The 18,845-nt window shown below is 39.1% G+C and overlaps 1 protein-coding gene across 2 annotated transcripts in view; it reads right to left on the bottom strand.

Annotated features, from left to right (window-relative positions):
- lmod3 (leiomodin 3 (fetal)) overlaps positions 1-18,845 on the bottom strand; it is a 31,221-nt gene extending 12,376 nt beyond the window's left edge. Inside the window, exons 1-2 of one of the 2 annotated variants that reach the window (XM_057858054.1) lie at positions 18,390-18,845; positions 1,743-3,236 (exon numbers count right to left, since the gene is read on the bottom strand). In XM_057858054.1, coding sequence (XP_057714037.1) covers positions 1,743-3,236; positions 18,390-18,674 — 1,779 coding nt within the window. In that variant the 5' untranslated portion in view covers positions 18,675-18,845. Of the gene's footprint in view, positions 1-1,742; positions 3,237-11,979; positions 12,216-18,389 lie in introns of those variants that run through there. The other variant, XM_057858045.1, reaches the window with a different exon arrangement.

Genomic DNA, 18,845 nt, shown 5'->3' on the forward strand with positions numbered 1-18,845 from the left:
TTAAAGTGCAGAGAGCATTATGAAAACCAAGGAACACACCAGGCAGGTCCGAGATACTGTTGTGGAGAAGTTTAAAGCCGGATTTGGATACAAAAAGATTTCCCAAGCTTTAAACATCTCAAGGAGCACTGTGCAAGCCATCATATTGAAATGGAAGGAGCATCAGACCACTGCAAATCTACCAAGACCCGGCCGTCCTTCCAAACTTTCTTCTCAAACAAGGAGAAAACTGATCAGAGATGCAGCCAAGAGGCCCATGATCACTCTGGATGAACTGCAGAGATCTACAGCTGAGGTGGGAGAGTCTGTCCATAGGACAACAATCAGTTGTACACTGCACAAATCTGGCCTTTATGGAAGAGTGGCAAGAAGAAAGCCATTTCTCAAAGACATCCTTAAAAAGTCTCGTTTAAAGTTTGCCACAAGCCACCTGGGAGACACACCATACATGTGGAAGAAGGTGCTCTGGTCAGATGAAGCCAAAATTGAACTTTTTGGCCACAATGCAAAACGATATGTTTGGCGTAAAAGCAACACAGCTCATCACCCTGAACACACCATCCCCACTGTCAAACATGGTGGTGGCAGCATCATGGTTTGGGCCTGCTTTTCTTCAGCAGGGACAGGGAAGATGGTTAAAATTGACGGGAAGATGGATGCAGCCAAATACAGGAACATTCTGGAAGGAAACCTGTTGGTATCTGCACAAGACCTGAGACTGGAACGGAGATTTATCTTCCAACAGGACAATGATCCAAAACATAAAGCCAAATCTACAATGGAATGGTTCAAAAATAAACGTATCCAGGTGTTAGAATGGCCAAGTCAAAGTCCACACCTGAATCCAAACGAGAATCTGTGGAAAGAGCTGAAGACTGCTGTTCACAAACACTCTCCATCCAACCTCACTGAGCTCGAGCTGTTTTGCAAGGAAGAATGGGCAAGAATGTCAGTCTCTCGATGTGCAAAACTGATAGAAACATACCCCAAGCGACTTGCAGCTGTAATTGGAGCAAAAGGTGGCGCTACAAAGTATTAACGCAAGGGGGCCGAATAATATTGCACACCCTTGATTCTTGACAAAAAATTAAAATTTTATATCTTTATGTTTGAAGCCTGAAATGTGGCGAAAGGTTGCAAGGTTCAAGGGGGCCAAATACTTTTGCAAGGCACTGTATTGCAAAGGTTTTCTGGGTTTGACTCGCGAGATTCATCATGCCAGCTCCATGTGTAGCTGTGAATTGCTCACACGAACTCTGGAGACTTAGACATCTTTTGTGAGAATCAAGCGGAAGAACTTCTCCCTGGCTCCTCGATCGCTTCTTTGTTTTCAACATTTCAGCGACGACAGCTTTGAAAGCCTAGGAGAATACAACCTTGATTTTCAAATACGTAAGTATACCCTTACTGACGTTTCTCTTCTAAAATGTTATGCATTCTGTTGATATAGGAAGGAAAATCCTACTGCCTGTTTGTTGAAGTGTGAACTGTTTTTGTTGTTGTTGTTGCTGGCCTATCATAGGTACAGTAGCTCCAACATGTTGGCAAGGATAGTATAATAACGTATAATACATGTTTTTGGAAGGTTATTTTAAGATTTAGGGGGTATTTAGAGGTACTTCCGAATAATTAATTAGGTTTATTCCGATTTACACGAAAATTTGGGTTACGTTGCCCGCGTAGGAACGGAACTTGTTCGTAACCCAGGGACTACCTGTAATTTAAATCAAAATAATACTTACAGATTTAAGATAGGCCACACTACTCTTCTTAATATCATTGAGTAGCTCGTCCCGGGGTGTGGGATCGACTTTAGGTGGCACTCGCCTGCGAGGGACCGGCTTCAAAGTCTTTATCAGGTCCTTCAGGTTTGCCTTTTCATCCGCCGCCTCTTGTGTAACCGACTCCTTCACTTTGGGAGTCTTCTTCAGTTGGAAACTTCCCCTCTCTTGTCGAATGGCATCTCTGCGGTCCAACTCCTGAAAATGATCCCGTTTCTTGGGAGTTTTCTTCAGTCGGACATCTTTCAGTGCGTTTTGGGGTTCGGAACCTGGTTGTTTAGGACTTCTTTTTTGTTTGATCTGCCTCGGAGGTTCTGGTTCTTCCCTCTTTTGTTCCTTTTCTTCTTTCGGGGGTGTCTCGTTCAGTTCTTCTCGGGGTGCAACGAGACTGTGTTTCTGGAGGAGTTCAAGGGGCGGTATGTACCCAAGCATTTGGAGTAAACCCGGAGGAAGGTTTAGACTGCTCTCGTACATTTGCATGACTTCCCTCTGTTCCTTCAACTGTTGCTGCTTCTGCTCCTCCTTTCTGAGTTGTCTTTGGCGGTCCAGGTTCCTTGTTAAGAGGTTGGTCACCACCATCCTCGGCCCCGGCTGTTCGAAATGGTACCCCATCTTGAGAAGCGTGTTGTTAGCCTTGAGCAGGCGTGAGATTTCCATCTCCGCATGGTGACCCAACATGTGTCTTTGATTGTGAAATCGCAGTTCGGTGAGAGTCTCGTTGAACTGTAAGCACCGAATGATGGCGACGATCCCCTTCCCCGTTATGAAGTTGGACTCGATGTTCAGAGTGATGATGCTGCGATTTTCTCGTAACATGTTGGCTAGATTGAACGCGATGTTTTCATCCACGCCGGTGTTTGCGATGCTGAAGGTTTTCACGTGTTTGTTCTTCTTCAAGGCGTTGACGTAGTCCAGGAGCATCTCCTTGGGAATGTTTTCTATGTTGTTGAGGTTGACCTCCGTGACCGAGGAGTTGTTATTGCGGATCTTGTCGAGAGTCGACTCCAGGTTTGTCTCGTTCCCTGACGGTCGAGATGTCATTTTGATGTTATTCAGCGCCAAGTTGGGGATTTTTAATTTATTAATTTTTTTCTCCTCTTTTTGCTCGAGTTTGTCATTAGGTTCGCTTGTCTTAGCGACGTCTGTTAAGTCTGTAACTTCTTTCGTTCCGTCTTTGCAGAGTGAAGTTTCAGTTTCCGCTTGATCAGATTGTATCACGTTATTTTCTTGTTTATTTGGAGGAATCTCTTTGTCTTTCTCGTGGACGTCTTTGTCTGTTTCATTGATCTCTTGCACTTCGTCGACAATTTCATGAATGGTTTCCTCAATGATTTCCCCTTCGCTGGAACCATTTTTAGCCTTGACCTCAATTGCTTCTTCGATTATTTCTTGTACTTTGTCTTGCTCGTAAGTATTGATTTCTTCTTTATCTTCTGCCTCCTGACTCGATGTTCTCTGATGAAAACAAGAAAGGGGCACAACATCGTTACAATCGTTTCCTCTAAAGACATATTATCATGTTTGTAAGATCAGAATTGAAGGTCATTTAACTTCTCAACCTTTAAATATTAAATAATCCACGTAAAAAATACGAGACAACACTTGTAAATCAAGTATTGGTATCGTGACCTAAATCACTGTATTTTCTGTACATCGCATTGGAATATACAGTCCCTGAGAAAAGTCTTGTCGCTTATCCATTTTGTAGAAACAATTGCTAATAACTAGGGCTGTCAAACGATTGAAAATTTTTAATCGAGTTAATTACAGCTTAAAAATTAATTAATCGTAATTAATCGCAATTCAAACCATCTATAAAATATGCCATATTTTTCTGTAAATTATTGTTGGAATGGAAAGATAAGACACAAGACGGATATATACATACAACATACTGTACATAAGTACTGTATTTGTTTATGATAAGACACAAGATGGATATATACATTCAATATACGGTACATAAGTACTGTATTTGTTTATTATAACAATAAATCAACAAGATGGCATTAACATTATTAACATTCTCTTAAAGCAGGGGTGTCCAAACTTTCTGCAAAGGGGGCCAGATTTGGTGTGGTAAAAATGTGGAGGGCCGACCTTTGCCATTACCTAGAACGATATATTTAAGCAAATTTTAGCAAGCCATTCTGTGTGTCACATTTGCTTTATTATTTTTTTTAAAATTAATTTAGGGCTTTCAAAATTATCGCGTAAACGGGTGGTAATATTTTTTTTTAATTAATCACGTTAAAATATTTAACGCACATGCCCCGCTCAAACAGATTAAAATGACAGCACAGTGTCATGTCCACTTGTTACTTGTGTTTTTTTTGTGTTTTGTAGCCCTCTGCTGGCGCTTGGGTGTGACTGATTTTATGGGTTTCAGCACCATGAGCATTGTGTAATTATTGACATTAATAATGGCGAGCGACTAGTTTATTTTTTGATTGAAAATTTAACAAATTTTAATAAAACGAAAACATTAAAAGGGGTTGAAATATAAAATTTCTATAACTTGTACTAACATTTATATTTTAAGAACTACAAGTCTTTCTATCTATGGATCGCTTTAAGAGAATGTTAATGTTAATGACATCTTGTTGATCTAATGTTATAATAAACAAATACAGTACTTATGTACCGTATGTTGAATGTATATATCCGTCTTGTGTCTTATCTTTCCATTCCAACAATAATTTACAAAAAAATATGGCATATTTTATAGATGGTTTGAATTGCAATTGATTGCGATTTATTAATTTTTAAGCTGTGATTAACTCAATTAAAAATTTTAAACGTTTGACAGCCCTAGATTAATTATTTCAACAAGCTCGCAACTAGCCTTTGTGGCGTTCTCTTTCAACTTTCGGGCTCTTGCAAAATACTGCTGCTGTGAAATTGAACTAGCTTCAAGTTGGTTCAATTTTTCGCTAGATATCTTCCCTGTAATCTTGTCGTACATGTCAGCGTGTCTTGTTTGTTAATATCGCCTCACATGGAACTCTTTAAAAACGACTCTGTCTTTGCAAATGACGCAGACATAGTTGTTGCATATTTTAGAGAAGAAATACAGTAGTCCAATTTCCACCTATCCTTGAAGCGTCAGCCGTCACAGTCAACTTTCTTTTTTTTGTTGATTGTCGCCATTTTAGAAATGGGGAATAAAGGGTAACGCAGAGTAATGTTGCTTAGAGTGCTGCTGCCTTTTAGTGGGTAAATGAGGAGCAGCATTTAGTGTGTAAGCTACTTCATATGCCGGTAGCAGTACGGCTGACCAATTGATTAAGTCTGTGTGCGGGCCAGACGTTATTGATTTGATGACAGAGGCTGGGGGCCGAAAGAAATTTGACCACGGGCCGCATTTGGCCCCCGGGCCGGACTTTGGACATGTCTGTCTTAAAGCGATCCATGGATAGAAAGACTTGTAGTTCTTAAAAGATAATGCTAGTACAAGTTATAGAAATTTTATATTAAAACCCCTCTTAATGTTTTCGTTTTATTAAAATTTGTAAAATTTTCAATCAAAAAATAAACTAGTAGCTCACCATTGTTGATGTCAATAATTACGCCATGCTCACTCATGGTACTAACCCATAAAATCAGTTGGACCCAAACGCCAGCAGAGGGTGCCAAACACCAAAAACCAAATAACAAGCCGACATCACACTGTACTGTCATTTTAGTCTGTTTGAGTGGGGCTCGTGCGTTAATTGCGTCAAATATTTTAACGTGATTAATTTAAAAAATTAATTACCGCCCGTTAACGCGATAATTTTGACAGCCCTACTAATAACTTGACTTTTAATTATTCAATTGGTTTCATAAATGGCTCATATGAAAGCTAACACCCTCACAAATGATGTTGAATGTACAAAAATTAGGGCTGTCAAAATTATCGCGTTAACAGGCGGTAATCAATTTTTTAAATTAATCACGTTAAAATATTTCACGCAGTTAACGCACATGGCCCGCTCAGATAAAATGACAGAAGTGTAATGTCCGCTTGTTACTTGTTTTTTGTTATTTGGCGCCCTCTGCTGGCGCTCTGGTCCAAATGATTTTATGGGCTTGGGGAGTGAGCATGGTTTAATGACATCAACAATGGTGAGCTACTAGTTTATTTTTTGGTTGAAAATTTTACAAATTTTAATAAAACGAAAACATTCATAGGGGTTTTAATATAAAAATTCTATAACTTGTACTAACATTTATCTTTTAAGAACTACAAGTTTTTCTATCCATGGATCTCTTTAAGAGAATGTTAATAATGTTAATGCCATCTTGTTGATTTATTGTTATAACAAACAAATACAGTACTTATGTACCGTATGTTGAATGTATATATCCATCTTGTGTCTTATCTTTCCATTCCAACAATAATTTACAGAAAAATATGGCATATTTTATAGATGGTTTGAATTGCGATTAATTGCGATTAATTACGATTAATTAATTTTTAAGCTGTAATTAACTCAATTAAAAATTGTAATCGTTTGACACCCCTAACAAAAATATATTTATTTCACTGAAAAAAAAATCATCATTTAATGAAGACATAAAAGTCAAATTTTGGCAAGACAAAATTTCTGTCGCCTACAGAAAGTAGTGTGAAAGTTGAACAAAAAATGACTTCAATTACAAAAATGTTACATAAGAGAAACAAATTAAGAAGTGGTGCTCTGAGATCCAAATTTAATATTTTGTATGACTTCCATGGGCTTTGGCAAGGATTCATACAATTTATTGATGGAGTCATCAGGAACATCAAAGAAAGCAGTCTAGCATGCCTCCCAGAGTTCAACATTCTTGGGTTTCGTCTTCCATGTTTCCTCTTTCATCCTACCCCAAACATGCTTAATGATGTTCATGTCTGGTGACTGGGCTGGCCGGTCCTGAAGGATGTTAATCTTCTTTGCCTTGAGGAACTTTGAGGTAGAGATTGAAGTATGCGATGGAGCACCATCCTGCTGCAGAATTTGTCCCTTTTTATGGTTAGGAATGTAAGAAGCAGCTAAGATTTGTTGATATTTCAGACTATTTATGTTGCTTTCCACCCTGCAGATCTTTTGCACACGCCCATACTGGATGTAACCTGAAGGGAAAAGATACCGTTCTTGCACACACCATATAATTGTTTGCATTAGTCTAGCACATTCATCTAACTATAGTTTAGGCAGACTTCACTCCATGCCCTTGACACAGTAACGTGAATCACCTTATCGGAGCTCATGAGGGGGAAATGAAAAAATGGTATCGTTTCTCGTAGGCACCATCTAACTGTTTGCATTACCGAACACACGTAATATAATTAATCAGGGAATAGTATAATTTATCATACTTACTATAGGACTGCACTACTCTAACACACCTAATATAAAATAAATAGCACACCATAGTTTAAAGAAGCAGAATAGATACACAACGCCATCTTATCACAGAAGCCCAACGTGTGTGTCACGAGCAAGGTTGACGCACCAACTCTGGCAATCAGTTCTCCCGACAACGAACAAGGACAAAGACCAGCGCTTTGTCCTAAAACAAGTAGCGCCAGCCCGGATAACAAAGTTGATAGCGGGCGCTTGGGACGTCAAGACCAGCGTCGGTCGCTGTGGCAACCACGTCCCATCAGCGCACGAACCTAAACCGCCCAAAACCGACCACAGAGGGAAGGTCCCAAAAGCAACGCCCGGACACACTTTCGGCCCGGCCTACTCCACCACAGACTTAAAAAACACTGGACACTGAGATGACACAGATTTGCTGCTCGGAAGCATTTTCTATGTAGCCTTGTTTTGGACCCAGAATTGTCCCTCCGTCGTCTGTTTTTGCCTTGTTTATTGACCACTGTCGACGAATAAATTGTCAACCTGCTTTCGGTGAGTCTTCTTCAAACTTTTGGAACATGGAGTCAGTACAAAGGGTTAACACAGGAACGCGCGGAGTTTTGCTTCTTCCCGGTTTGGCTCGTGGGGGCGCTAAACAGCGGAGCACCATTTCCGTTCGGCTGCCGCCGTTTCCGTGCAGTTTTGGCCGGGGGGTCTAAAATCCAACAAACCCCAGACCATGATTTTGCCACCACCAAACCTTACTGTTTTCTGAGTGAATCTCGGATCCATGCAGGCTCCAGTAGGTCTCCTGCAATATTTGCGTCGCCTATGGTTTAATTCAATGGAAGATTCATCTGAAAAATCCACCTTTTGCCACAAAACTGAAGTTTGGTGGTGGCAAAATCATGGTCTGGGGATACATCCAGTATGGGAGTGTGCGAGAGATCTGCAGGGTGGAAGGCAACATAAATAGTCTGAAATATCAACAAATCTTAGCTGCCTCTTACATTCCTAACCATAAAAAGGGACAAATTCTGCAGCAGGGTGGTGCTCCATCACATACTTCAATCAACATCCTCCAGGATGGCCCAGCCCAGTCAACAGACATGAACATCATTGAGCATGTCTGGGGTAGGATGAAAGAGGAAGCATGGAAGACGAAACCCAAGAATGTTGATGAACTCCGGGAGGCATGCAAGACTGCTTTCTTTGATGTTCCTGATGACTTCATCAATAAATTGTATGAATCCTTGCCGAAGCCCACGGAAGTCATACAAAATATTAAATTTGGATCTCACAGCACCACTACTTAATTCGCTTAAGTAATGTAACATATTTTTGTATTTGAAGTACATTTTTTGTTCAATTTTCACACTACTTTCTGTAGGCGACAAAACGTTTGTATTGCCAAAATTGGACCTTTATTCCTTCATCAAATGATAAATCTTTTTTCAGTGAAACAAATATTATTTTTGTAAATTCAACATCTTTTGGGAGGGCCTTAGCTTTCATATCAGCCATTTCTGAAACCAGTTGAATCATTAAAAGTCAGGTAGTAGCAATTGTTTCTACAAAATGGATACGCGACAAGACTTTTGTCAGGGACTGTATTGAAAAAGGCACACATAGCAAAACAAAGAAATTATTATTGAAAACTGGAATAATAAAATAATACTAATTCCTGCAATAATTTAACGAATCGGGTTCTAATGTGGCGGATGTCTTTTGCGCACTGTACCTGAACGCACCGCGTCACTGACGTACAGAGATAGGGAGAGGTACGGTTGGGATTTTACTTTCTCTTTTAATGTTTTGTTGAGAACACCGTCAACTGCGGTGGACAGTCGGAGTGTTGTGTTGCACAAGTTCTGAAATAAACGCTTAAAAACCTGATGATGATGGCGATGTTACCACAATAATACTGTAATTGTCACCTTAATTTATCAAGACTAGCGAGTGGAGGTCAGAGGAGGACAGTGGAGATTGTCGAAATTCTACTTGTTGAGCCAGTTCACGGATGCGCACCTCATGCAAATATTTTTCTATCATTTACATCTTCATTTCAATGGTAAGTGTCACTTTTTTCCTTGTTTCACCACCTGCACTAACCTTCTTGGAACCTGTGTTGATTTCTCTCACAAGAAAATCTGTCGTGCGTCCGGCTGCGACTCTGTCAATTCGTCGTATTTCAGGCATGTCGTCGGAGAGTCAAATTTTACGTTGGATGTCGAAAAGATTGTGTGGCAAAGCGATCATATGTCGAGGAACCACTGTATAGGGCGCACCGCATTATAAGGCGCAGTAGTAGTAGTAGTAGTAGTAGTAGTGACTGCGGTTGCGTTATGCATCCACTAGATGGAATAGTGCTAAAGGATCTGTCATGTCATGATTAACCAATATATAAGGCCCATCGGATTTCAGGGCGCACTGTTGGCTTTTGAGAAAATCGAAGTTGTTAAGTTAAAATTGGCTTTTAGGTTGCCTTATAGTGCAAAAAATACGGTACTGAGATTATGATGGAACTGTATGTGGACGTGAGCTCATTCTAGGTACCGCAATTTTCGCACTATAAGTCGCACCTGACTATAAGCCGCCACCCACCAAATTTGGCACGAAAACGGCATTTACAGTATTCATTGATAAGCTGCACTGGACTATAAACTGCACCTGTCCTCACTGTATTATGGGATATTTACACCAAAAGATATTAACCGGTAAGATTTTATTTCACAGCGGCATCACATGACTGTCATAAGACCAAATGAACCACCATGAAGCTTTGCACCAATTGGCTGCAAAGCTTCATTGCTTCAAGAAGCTTCATTTGGCCATCACTGCTTCCTTAGGCGAGACAGTGATCCTCTGCTGCCACCTGCTGTTAACACTGTTGTTGTCCAACATGCCTCCTAACATGCATTGCAGCGCTACAGATTTAAACAACAATCAAAATTAATGTTCTGTGGTAATTATTTCCTCAATTACTGTTCCAGTTGTTTCACTAATTTATAGTTATTGTATTAAGTAACACTTTATTAGACAGTGGCTTCGTAAGACTGTCATGAGCATTAATGAATGCTTATAACAGATGAGATTTTGTGTTATCTACCAAATTATCTCATTTTGGAATGGATGTAAAATATCCAAGATGGACATAAATGGAGTTAGTGACATAATTTGCCGGATGACACTTAATAATGTAATGCTATAAGTCGTTATTTGTTTTCCAATTTTGGATTCTCAAATGTATATGGAATGAGCAAATGATACACTGATACAAAACCTGGTCTAAAACACCACTTTGCCTAGATTTATGCTGCCTTTATGTGGTATCATAATTATGGTAAATACCACTTGCGATGTCAAAATTGTCATGTGAACATCCGCTCGAGTCTAATTTTCTCCTGGGGAAGCGGGATTTAATAATGATACATGAGTTCCTGAGATGGGATGACTTAACTTTTCAAAATGGCGGAACACGAACAAGAAGTTGTGAATGGCAAAAAAACTTTTTTTAAAAGAAGATTTATCATCAATTTGCATATTTTTTGACGCCAGCATAATAATGTACTGTACACATTTATGTTTATAAACCTTTTATTTATTTATTTTTTTTAACCAAGTGTTCGCTAAAACGCTCAATTAAACAAAAACTTACTGTTTACATATTGATGCATTCTGTTTGTGTCAATTAATAGGTTTAAAACAGGTTTGCCCACGCAACAAACCAAAATTAGTTTTGTGTCTGCTGTTATTTTGTTTTGTTTGTCTGCTATGACAACAAAAACACATGAACAGGACATACTCATAATTACCAATTAGCAAGTGATAAGAATCATCTTTCCCAGAGCATGTGAAGGCAGCATTAGTCAGCGTGTGAAACCGAACCCCTTAAAATTACTCACCGCACCCGTTACGGTTTGATCAAACCCAGGTTAAGAACCACTGCTGTAAATTAAGTGCGATCGTGTGCTTGTTCAAACACTGCTCAACTCATTATCCCAATCGACGACGCTAAACGTCCTATTAATTTGAAGTGAGAGGGTCGGCAGCATTGGCGGAGTTTGATTTTTGGGGGGCACAACATGTTGGTGACCCCGAAACACAATTTCAGCAATAAAATTAACTTTGAAGAATAACATAGGCGAAGTTTGATTTTTGGGGCGGCGGGGGGGGGGCACTACATGTTGATGACCCCAAAACGCAGTGTCAGCAATAAAATCAACTTACAAGAATATAATAATAAGTTGACAATGAGCATTTTTTGTTTCCCATCATTCTTGAGGGAAATTCTAAATCAGACTGCTTAGGCAATACTCTTCGCCAAGATCGTCATCCATTGAATTTGGTACGCCCGCCGGTGTCGTGCCAATGTAGTTACCCCAGTCAAAAATTGTACTCCCTGGGCGTAGCCATATGGGTGGTAGATTTGTGTCTTTATTATTCTATCCAAAAAAAAAAAAAAAAAGTTGCTTCAATAAAAAAAAAGAAAAATTTCGATCATGGAAAAAAGTTTTTGAATGCGAAGAAATAGTTGGGATTAAAAACTAACCCCAAAAAAGTTGCTTCAATCAAAAAAAAAATTTCAATCAAAGAAAAAAAATCATTTAAAAAAATATTTTTTTCTCTAATACATATATATGTATACAGTGGTACCTCTACATACGATCGCTTCGACACACGAACTTTTCGACATCCGACGTAAAATTTGACTCGCCATTTGTTTCTACATCCGACGACATGCTCGAAATACGACGACAATGGCAGCACCGCAGACGAATGCACGGCGGATTTTCTTGTGTGACAAATCAACACAGGTTTAAAAAAAAGGTTGGTACAGGTGGTGAAACAAGGAAAAAGTTGATGCTTACCTTCGAAATGAAGATGCAAATGACAGAAAAATATGAGCGTGGGGTGGGCATCCGTGAAATGGCTCAACAATACATCTCCACGGTCCTCCTCCGACCATCGTTCGCCAGTCTTTATAAATTAAGCTGACAATTCTTATTGTCTCCAAAGAAATCGCCAGCTTCGCCACGTTTTCATCATTTCTTTTACAACTTATTCAACACAAAACGCCTGCTGTCTGCCGCAATTGAGGGTGTTCTCAAGAGAACATTCAAAGTGAAAGTGAAACTCAAGCTCACCGGTCTGTCTCTGGCACGTGAGCCCCGCGGTGCGTTCAGGTACACAAAAAAACGTCCGCCTTATTAGAACCCGATTCGTTACACTATTACAGGAATTATTATTATTCTTTTTATTACATTATTCCAATTTTGATTTATAATTTATTTGTTTTGCTACGTGTAATTGCCATTTGTAATAGCACCAGCAGTATTTTTTAAGGATTTAGTGCAGGTTTTTGGGCTGTGGAACGAATTAATGGAATTATAATGTATTCCTATGGGAAAATCCTGCTCGACATACGACCATTTCGACTTACAAACAAGGTCCTGGAACGGATTAACTTCGTATGTAGAGGTACCACTGTATATACATACATATATACAGTGGGGAGAACAAGTATTTGATACACTGTCAATGGGTTTCCCATTGACAGTGTATCAAATACCTGTATATATACCTGTATATATACATGTATATATATATCTATATATATCTATATATATCTATATATATATATTAGGAGTGGGAACCTCAGGGCACCTCACGATACGATACGATTCGCGATACAAGGCTCACGATAACGATTATATCACGATACAGCGATTATTGATATATTGGTCAGAAGTTGGATCCATGACATTCTACGATACAACTGTTGAAACGAAAAAAAATTAAAAAAAGATTTAAAAATAGAAAAAAATACTGTTTCAGTCATTTATTAAACAGTGAAACCTCTTCTGTGCAACATTGCTGTAAAATATAAATCTACTGCAAATTGTGCCCCTGCACATATTGAGGAAACCAACCACGACCACTGATATCGCTTGGAGAGATCATGATGAATGGCACCCTTAATTTCTTTAAAGTTTTAAATCTTTAAAAAAGTAAATAAATAAAAAGTGCCGTAGGTGTCAGCAGTTGAGCTTGGAGTGGGGCAATGATAAAATTGGTGGGTCTTTTCTTCGTGTATATGACCTTTGTTGCTTGGTTTGAGCACTTCTGCTATCTGCTTCAGCATTTAAGATGTCAGACTTGCTCAGTCACAGTCTTCCTCACCTTAAAAACAACAAAATAAAACAAAAAATATTAGTACTTCATAGCGTTTGAGTTGAAATCCTGATTTTTTTTTGTGTTGGAAGTATTGAATTAAAAAAAAATATGAATTGAATGTATAGAAATTAAAAATTCAATAATTACCTATTTTTAATATGTAGGCTACAGTAATTATCATGCACATCACTTTATATATCTTGGAACCTATTCAAACCATTTTTATAGCTTATTGTATCAAAATGACAGTAATAACAGTTTGTGTAGTAAACTAGATGGAAATTGGTTCTCAAATAAATCGGTAAATTCATGTGGGCTTGTTCGATATTCATTTTCATCCAGTTTAGGGTCCTGGTTTATTTTATATCATTCAACACCAAATGTCATCAAAATAACACATGTAAATTAAAAAGTCAATTACATTGCAAAACTTTCTTACCTCAAGTGATGAAAGCGAAGCTCACAAACTCCAGTGTCCACTACGTCACCAGCTCCCAGTGAAACTTATTTTTCTTAGACAATTCTTGCATACAGCAAAGTCCTTGTTCACCTTACTTCCTTTCTTGTTGGTGTAAAATCTAAAGTGTGTCCCCATGTGTGATTTGTAGCAATATTTTTCTCATTTTTTCCTCCACCGTTCTCACGGAGCTTTTTTATTTTTTCAACCCACTTGGAGCTTCCTCTCTTCTTCTCTAGACAACTTGTGCGCACTTTACCCTCACCGCCACTCCCGAGCGCCCCTAGTGGACCGCCAAGGAATTGCTCAACAAGCATTGAGCAGTTCACAGCATCCATACTCCATTGTATGGCCAATATGTTAAATAAAAGTATCGATTCTTGGCGGGAGCATATCGATAACCCATCGGATTGCAAAATATCGCGATATATCGCCGTATCGAGATATTGTCACACTCTTAATATATATACACACATACACACATATATATATATATATTCATTTATTTATTTTAAATTATATGCAAAGCTAATGACTGTCTATGGTGATGGATCGACCCATTATAGAAATATGTTTTTTTGTTCATTTCATTCATTTTTGTTGCAGTTTTATTGCTTTACAACTTTTATATAAATGTAGGAAAGTCAGTTACATGCAATGACACTTTTCGGCCAGCAGGGGGGGCCTGGCCCCCTCTTAAAATCCGCTTATGATTGGCAGCGAATGAACGAACGACTATTCACACACACACGTGCAACCCTGTTGAGAATCAGAAAATTACTGTATTTTCTATGTTAGTCCTCATGGTTAGTAATAACAGCTAGCTAGCTTGCTTGTACTTCTGAGAAAAAAGCTAACAATAGTAGGCACCTGCACACGGCAGTGTGATTTGAACCTCGCATGCTCTCTTTTGGCGAGTGTTTATTAACTGTCGTCACAAAAAGTTGATTGTATACTGCAAGTTTAATCAGAGTCTTGTTTTGTAGCTGGCAAAATGGCAGAACCACTAGTGCTAATTGCAAGGACATTGCGGTTAGTTAAGGTCACTTATTGACAATTTGAAAAATGGAGACTTTTCAAAGTTATTAAAGGGATCCTTGTTTTTAAAGACAAGTAATTCTTAAAAGATAAATGTTAGTATGAGTTATAATAATTTAGTATTAAACCCCCTCTTAATGTTTTCGTTTGAATCAAATTTGTAAAATTATTTTAAGTGATAGGTCGCCATTCTTGTTGACGTCGCGGTGCGGTGATGTCACATGGCCCGCTGCCGAACTTCTAGCGTGTCACTTGTTACTCGCTACCCCAATATGTCGTCGGTTCTGCCCTTCCAATTTGAACCAGAGCGGAAAAGTGAAGAGCAGGACAGCACTGTTGGTCGTTCACAAAATGAGCAGCAAAGGCAAAATGCAGAGCAGGAAATACCTGATAAGACAAGAGTTGGGCAAAACTGGGGATGTACTTGCGGCAAGTGCGTCTCAATGACAACGGAGCGAGAGAGCGTATGCTGTCGAGACCTCCGGTTTTTGTTAGCAGATCTTCAAGGTGAGCTACTGCGTTATCAAACTTATTCCAATATAATTAAGTAGATTGTTATCATCCAGAGCTGTCGTGTGCTTTACATACAGTACAGGCCAAAACACATCTTGTCATTCGTTGATTTTTATTTTCATGACTATTGACATTACAAACTCTCACTGAAGGTAATAAAACTGAATGCACACGTGTGATAGTCAGGATCAGAGTCTTGTCGTGGCTGACTGTTCTTATTAAATTCGTCATCTGGATCGAGTGTCCTCCATGTCTCGTACATCCAACTCACGTTTAGCTATGTAAGGGTGGTCCATATTAAGTGCTCGGCGCGCATCAGCTGGCCACTGTATCGCTGCATCGGACGTGTCTGTATAAGTTTGAGTGGCAGCATCACTCATGTTAGGTGAATACTGAACAGACACACTTACTGCCAGATGAGCTGACAGTAGAGGTGAATTATTAGCTTCCTCTGTGACTAGCGGTATGCCAGAAGGTTTGCCTACCGCTGTGGCGACAGGAGCGGCTTGCCTTGGGCACGCCCCCGCCACTCAATCCCATATTAAAAAAATAATTAAAAATTGCACAATAATGTACCAACAATATGATGTATTATTATTATTTGTGTGTGTGTGTGTGTGTGAATAGAGTATTTACAAAGAAATTGTTATTTCTCTGCTAGACAAACCTATCCACCATTATTCAAATTTTCATTTCAGTGAGGAAAATTCAACACGTGAAACATTATGTACTGAAAATTTAATTAAAAAATTAAAAAATGAAATAAAAATGAGTTATAGCTCAAACTCATTACCAAACTTAGTAACTTTTCAGTTTTGGTCGATTTTAGCGACGCCGGTGGACAGAACCGGTAGTGTTTTGCCTTAAGGAAGACTGCTTTTCCCATGAGGACCAGCGCATGTGCGGATAGTGTCGTAAAATTCTCAGCTACCGGTCGCCTGCAGATGGATTAAACGACATTTCTGTTTCCAGCGGCTGTGTGAAAGATGAATAGTAATGAAGTAATGAATCCAGTTGTGGCTAAACAATAGGATATGACGGTTAGCAATCGTTTGGCTAACCCCCTACCTACCCAAACCCGTCACGCCAGCCAGTGAAAACCGGGTCAAAGTTTATTCTTGAGTGTCCTTTTATCCTTTTTTCCCTCCTCAGACTAAACTTTTTGTGTCTTTTTTTGCTCTGCCATCCCTGCAGACTTCTTCCCTTATAATTAATGGGAAAAGGGGCAAGTGACGTATGCCGTAAAGCAGTCAGCACATTTGTAGTTTTTTTTGTGCGTGGCAGGGTTCCTGCCACCCTCCTCAAATTTAATTAGCGCCAGTGAAAGTGATACAGACTCCCCTCAAGATATAAAAGTGGTGTCATTCAACTAGTTGTCAGTCATCATATCATCACAAATATTAGGAATGAAAGAGGCAGCTAAGATTTGTTGATATTTCAGACTATTTATGTTGCCTTCCACCCTGCAGATCTCTCGTACACCCCCATACTGGATGTAACCCCAGACCATGATTTTGCCACCACCAAACTTGTGTATTCTGAGTGAATCTCGGATCCATGCGGGCTCCAGTAGGTCTCCTGCAATATTTGCGGCGACTGTGGTGTAATTCAATGGAAGATTCATCTGAAAAATCCACCTTTTGCCACAAAACAGTGGCGTTTGGTGGTGGCAATATCATGGTCTGGGTTTACATCTCGTATGGGGGGGTGTGAGAGATCTGCAGGGTGGAAGGCAACATAAATAGTCTGAATTATCAACAAATCTTAGCTGCCTCTTACATTCCTAACCATAAAAAGGGACAAATTCTGCAGCAGGATGGTGCTCAATTGCATACTTCAATCTCTACCTCAGAGTTCCTCAAGGCAAAAAAGATCAAGGTCCTCCAGGACTTGCCAGCCCAGTCACCAGACATGAACAGTATGAAAGAGGAAGCATGGAAGACGAAACCCAAGAATGTTGATGAACTCAGGGAGGCATGCAAGATTGATGTTCCTGACGACTTCATCAATAAATTGTATGAATCCTTGCCGAACCGCATGGATGCAGTCCTTCAAACCCATGGAAGTCATACAAAATATTACATTTGGATCTCACAGCACCACTACTTAATTTGCTTATATTATGTAACACATTTCTGTATTTAAAGTAGGGCTGTCAAACAATTAAAATTTTTAATCGAGTTAATTACAGCTTAAAAATTAATCGTAATTAATCGCAATTCAAACCATCTATAAAATATTCCATATTTTTCCGTAAATTATTGCTGGAATGAAAAGATAAGACAAAAGACGGATATATACATTCAACATACGGTACATAAGTACTGTATTTGTTTGTTGTAACAATAAATCAACAAGATGGCATTAACATTATTAACATTCTCTTAAAGCGATCCATGGATAGAAAAACTTGTAGTTCTTAAAAGATAAATGTTAGTACAAGTTATAGAATTTTTATATTAAAACCCCTCTTAATGTTTTCGTTTTATTAAAATTTGTCAAATTTTCAATCAAAAAACATAAACTAGTAGCTTGCCATTGTTGATGTCATTACACCAAGCTCACTCCCCAAACCCACAAAATCATTTGGACCCAAGCGCCAGCAGAGGGCGCCAAATAACAAAAAACAAGTAACAAGTAACAAGCAGACATTACACTTCTGTCTTTTTAATCTGAGCGGGCATGAGCGTTAATTGCGTCAAATATTTTAACAGGATTAATTTAAAAAATTAATTACCGCCCGTTAACGCGATAATTTTGACAGCCCTAATTTACAGTACATTTTTTGGTCAATTTTCACACTACTTTCTGTAGGCGACAAAACTTTTGTCTTGCCAAAATTTGACCTTAATGTATCTTTTTTCAGTGAAACAAATACATTTTTTGTACATTCAACATCATTTGGGATTGTCTTAGCTTTCATATGAGCCATTTCTGAAACCAGCTGAATAATTAAAAGTCAGGTTATTAGCAATTGTTTCTACAAAATGGATAATCGACAAGACTTTTGTCAGGGACTGTACATGCAAGTTATGCTGTTATATCGTCCCTACCAATGTTGAGATCAAACCTACGCCCTTGGTCTGTTGGTCTTACCTCGCTTGGTAACAGAGTAGCCGGAACTCTTTCTTCCTCAAGCATACGTTTGGATTCCTTTTCCCAGTAGAGGTACCCCACCAAGGATCTGTGGTCAAAACTTCCAGTCGGAGGCTTTTCTGTCTGGTCCTTCTGCCTCTGTCCAACTGGAACACTATCATCAGGAGCAATCATAATATCCATTTCACTTTGAAGCTCCTTAAGCTCCTCAGGAGAAAGCGTAGCGAGGAGTTCATCTTCATCAATGTCCTCTTCATTGAGATCTTCATTATCTTTGTTGGACATGTTGTCAAGGATGCTCAATATCTGTCTCAACGCTGAGTGAACTGGCAGGCTTCTGACTTCTGATGAGGTTGCTTTGCTTCTGCCTCGTGTGGAGTCTAAAATTAAACGCAGGAGTGCACGGGAGATATTTACGGCAAGGCAAGAAAGGCATGCTCTCGGTCTTTTTTCAGC

The sequence above is a fragment of the Corythoichthys intestinalis genome, chromosome 2, assembly GCF_030265065.1.
Source record: "Corythoichthys intestinalis isolate RoL2023-P3 chromosome 2, ASM3026506v1, whole genome shotgun sequence".
In the NCBI taxonomy this organism is placed as follows: Eukaryota; Metazoa; Chordata; class Actinopteri; order Syngnathiformes; family Syngnathidae; genus Corythoichthys; species Corythoichthys intestinalis.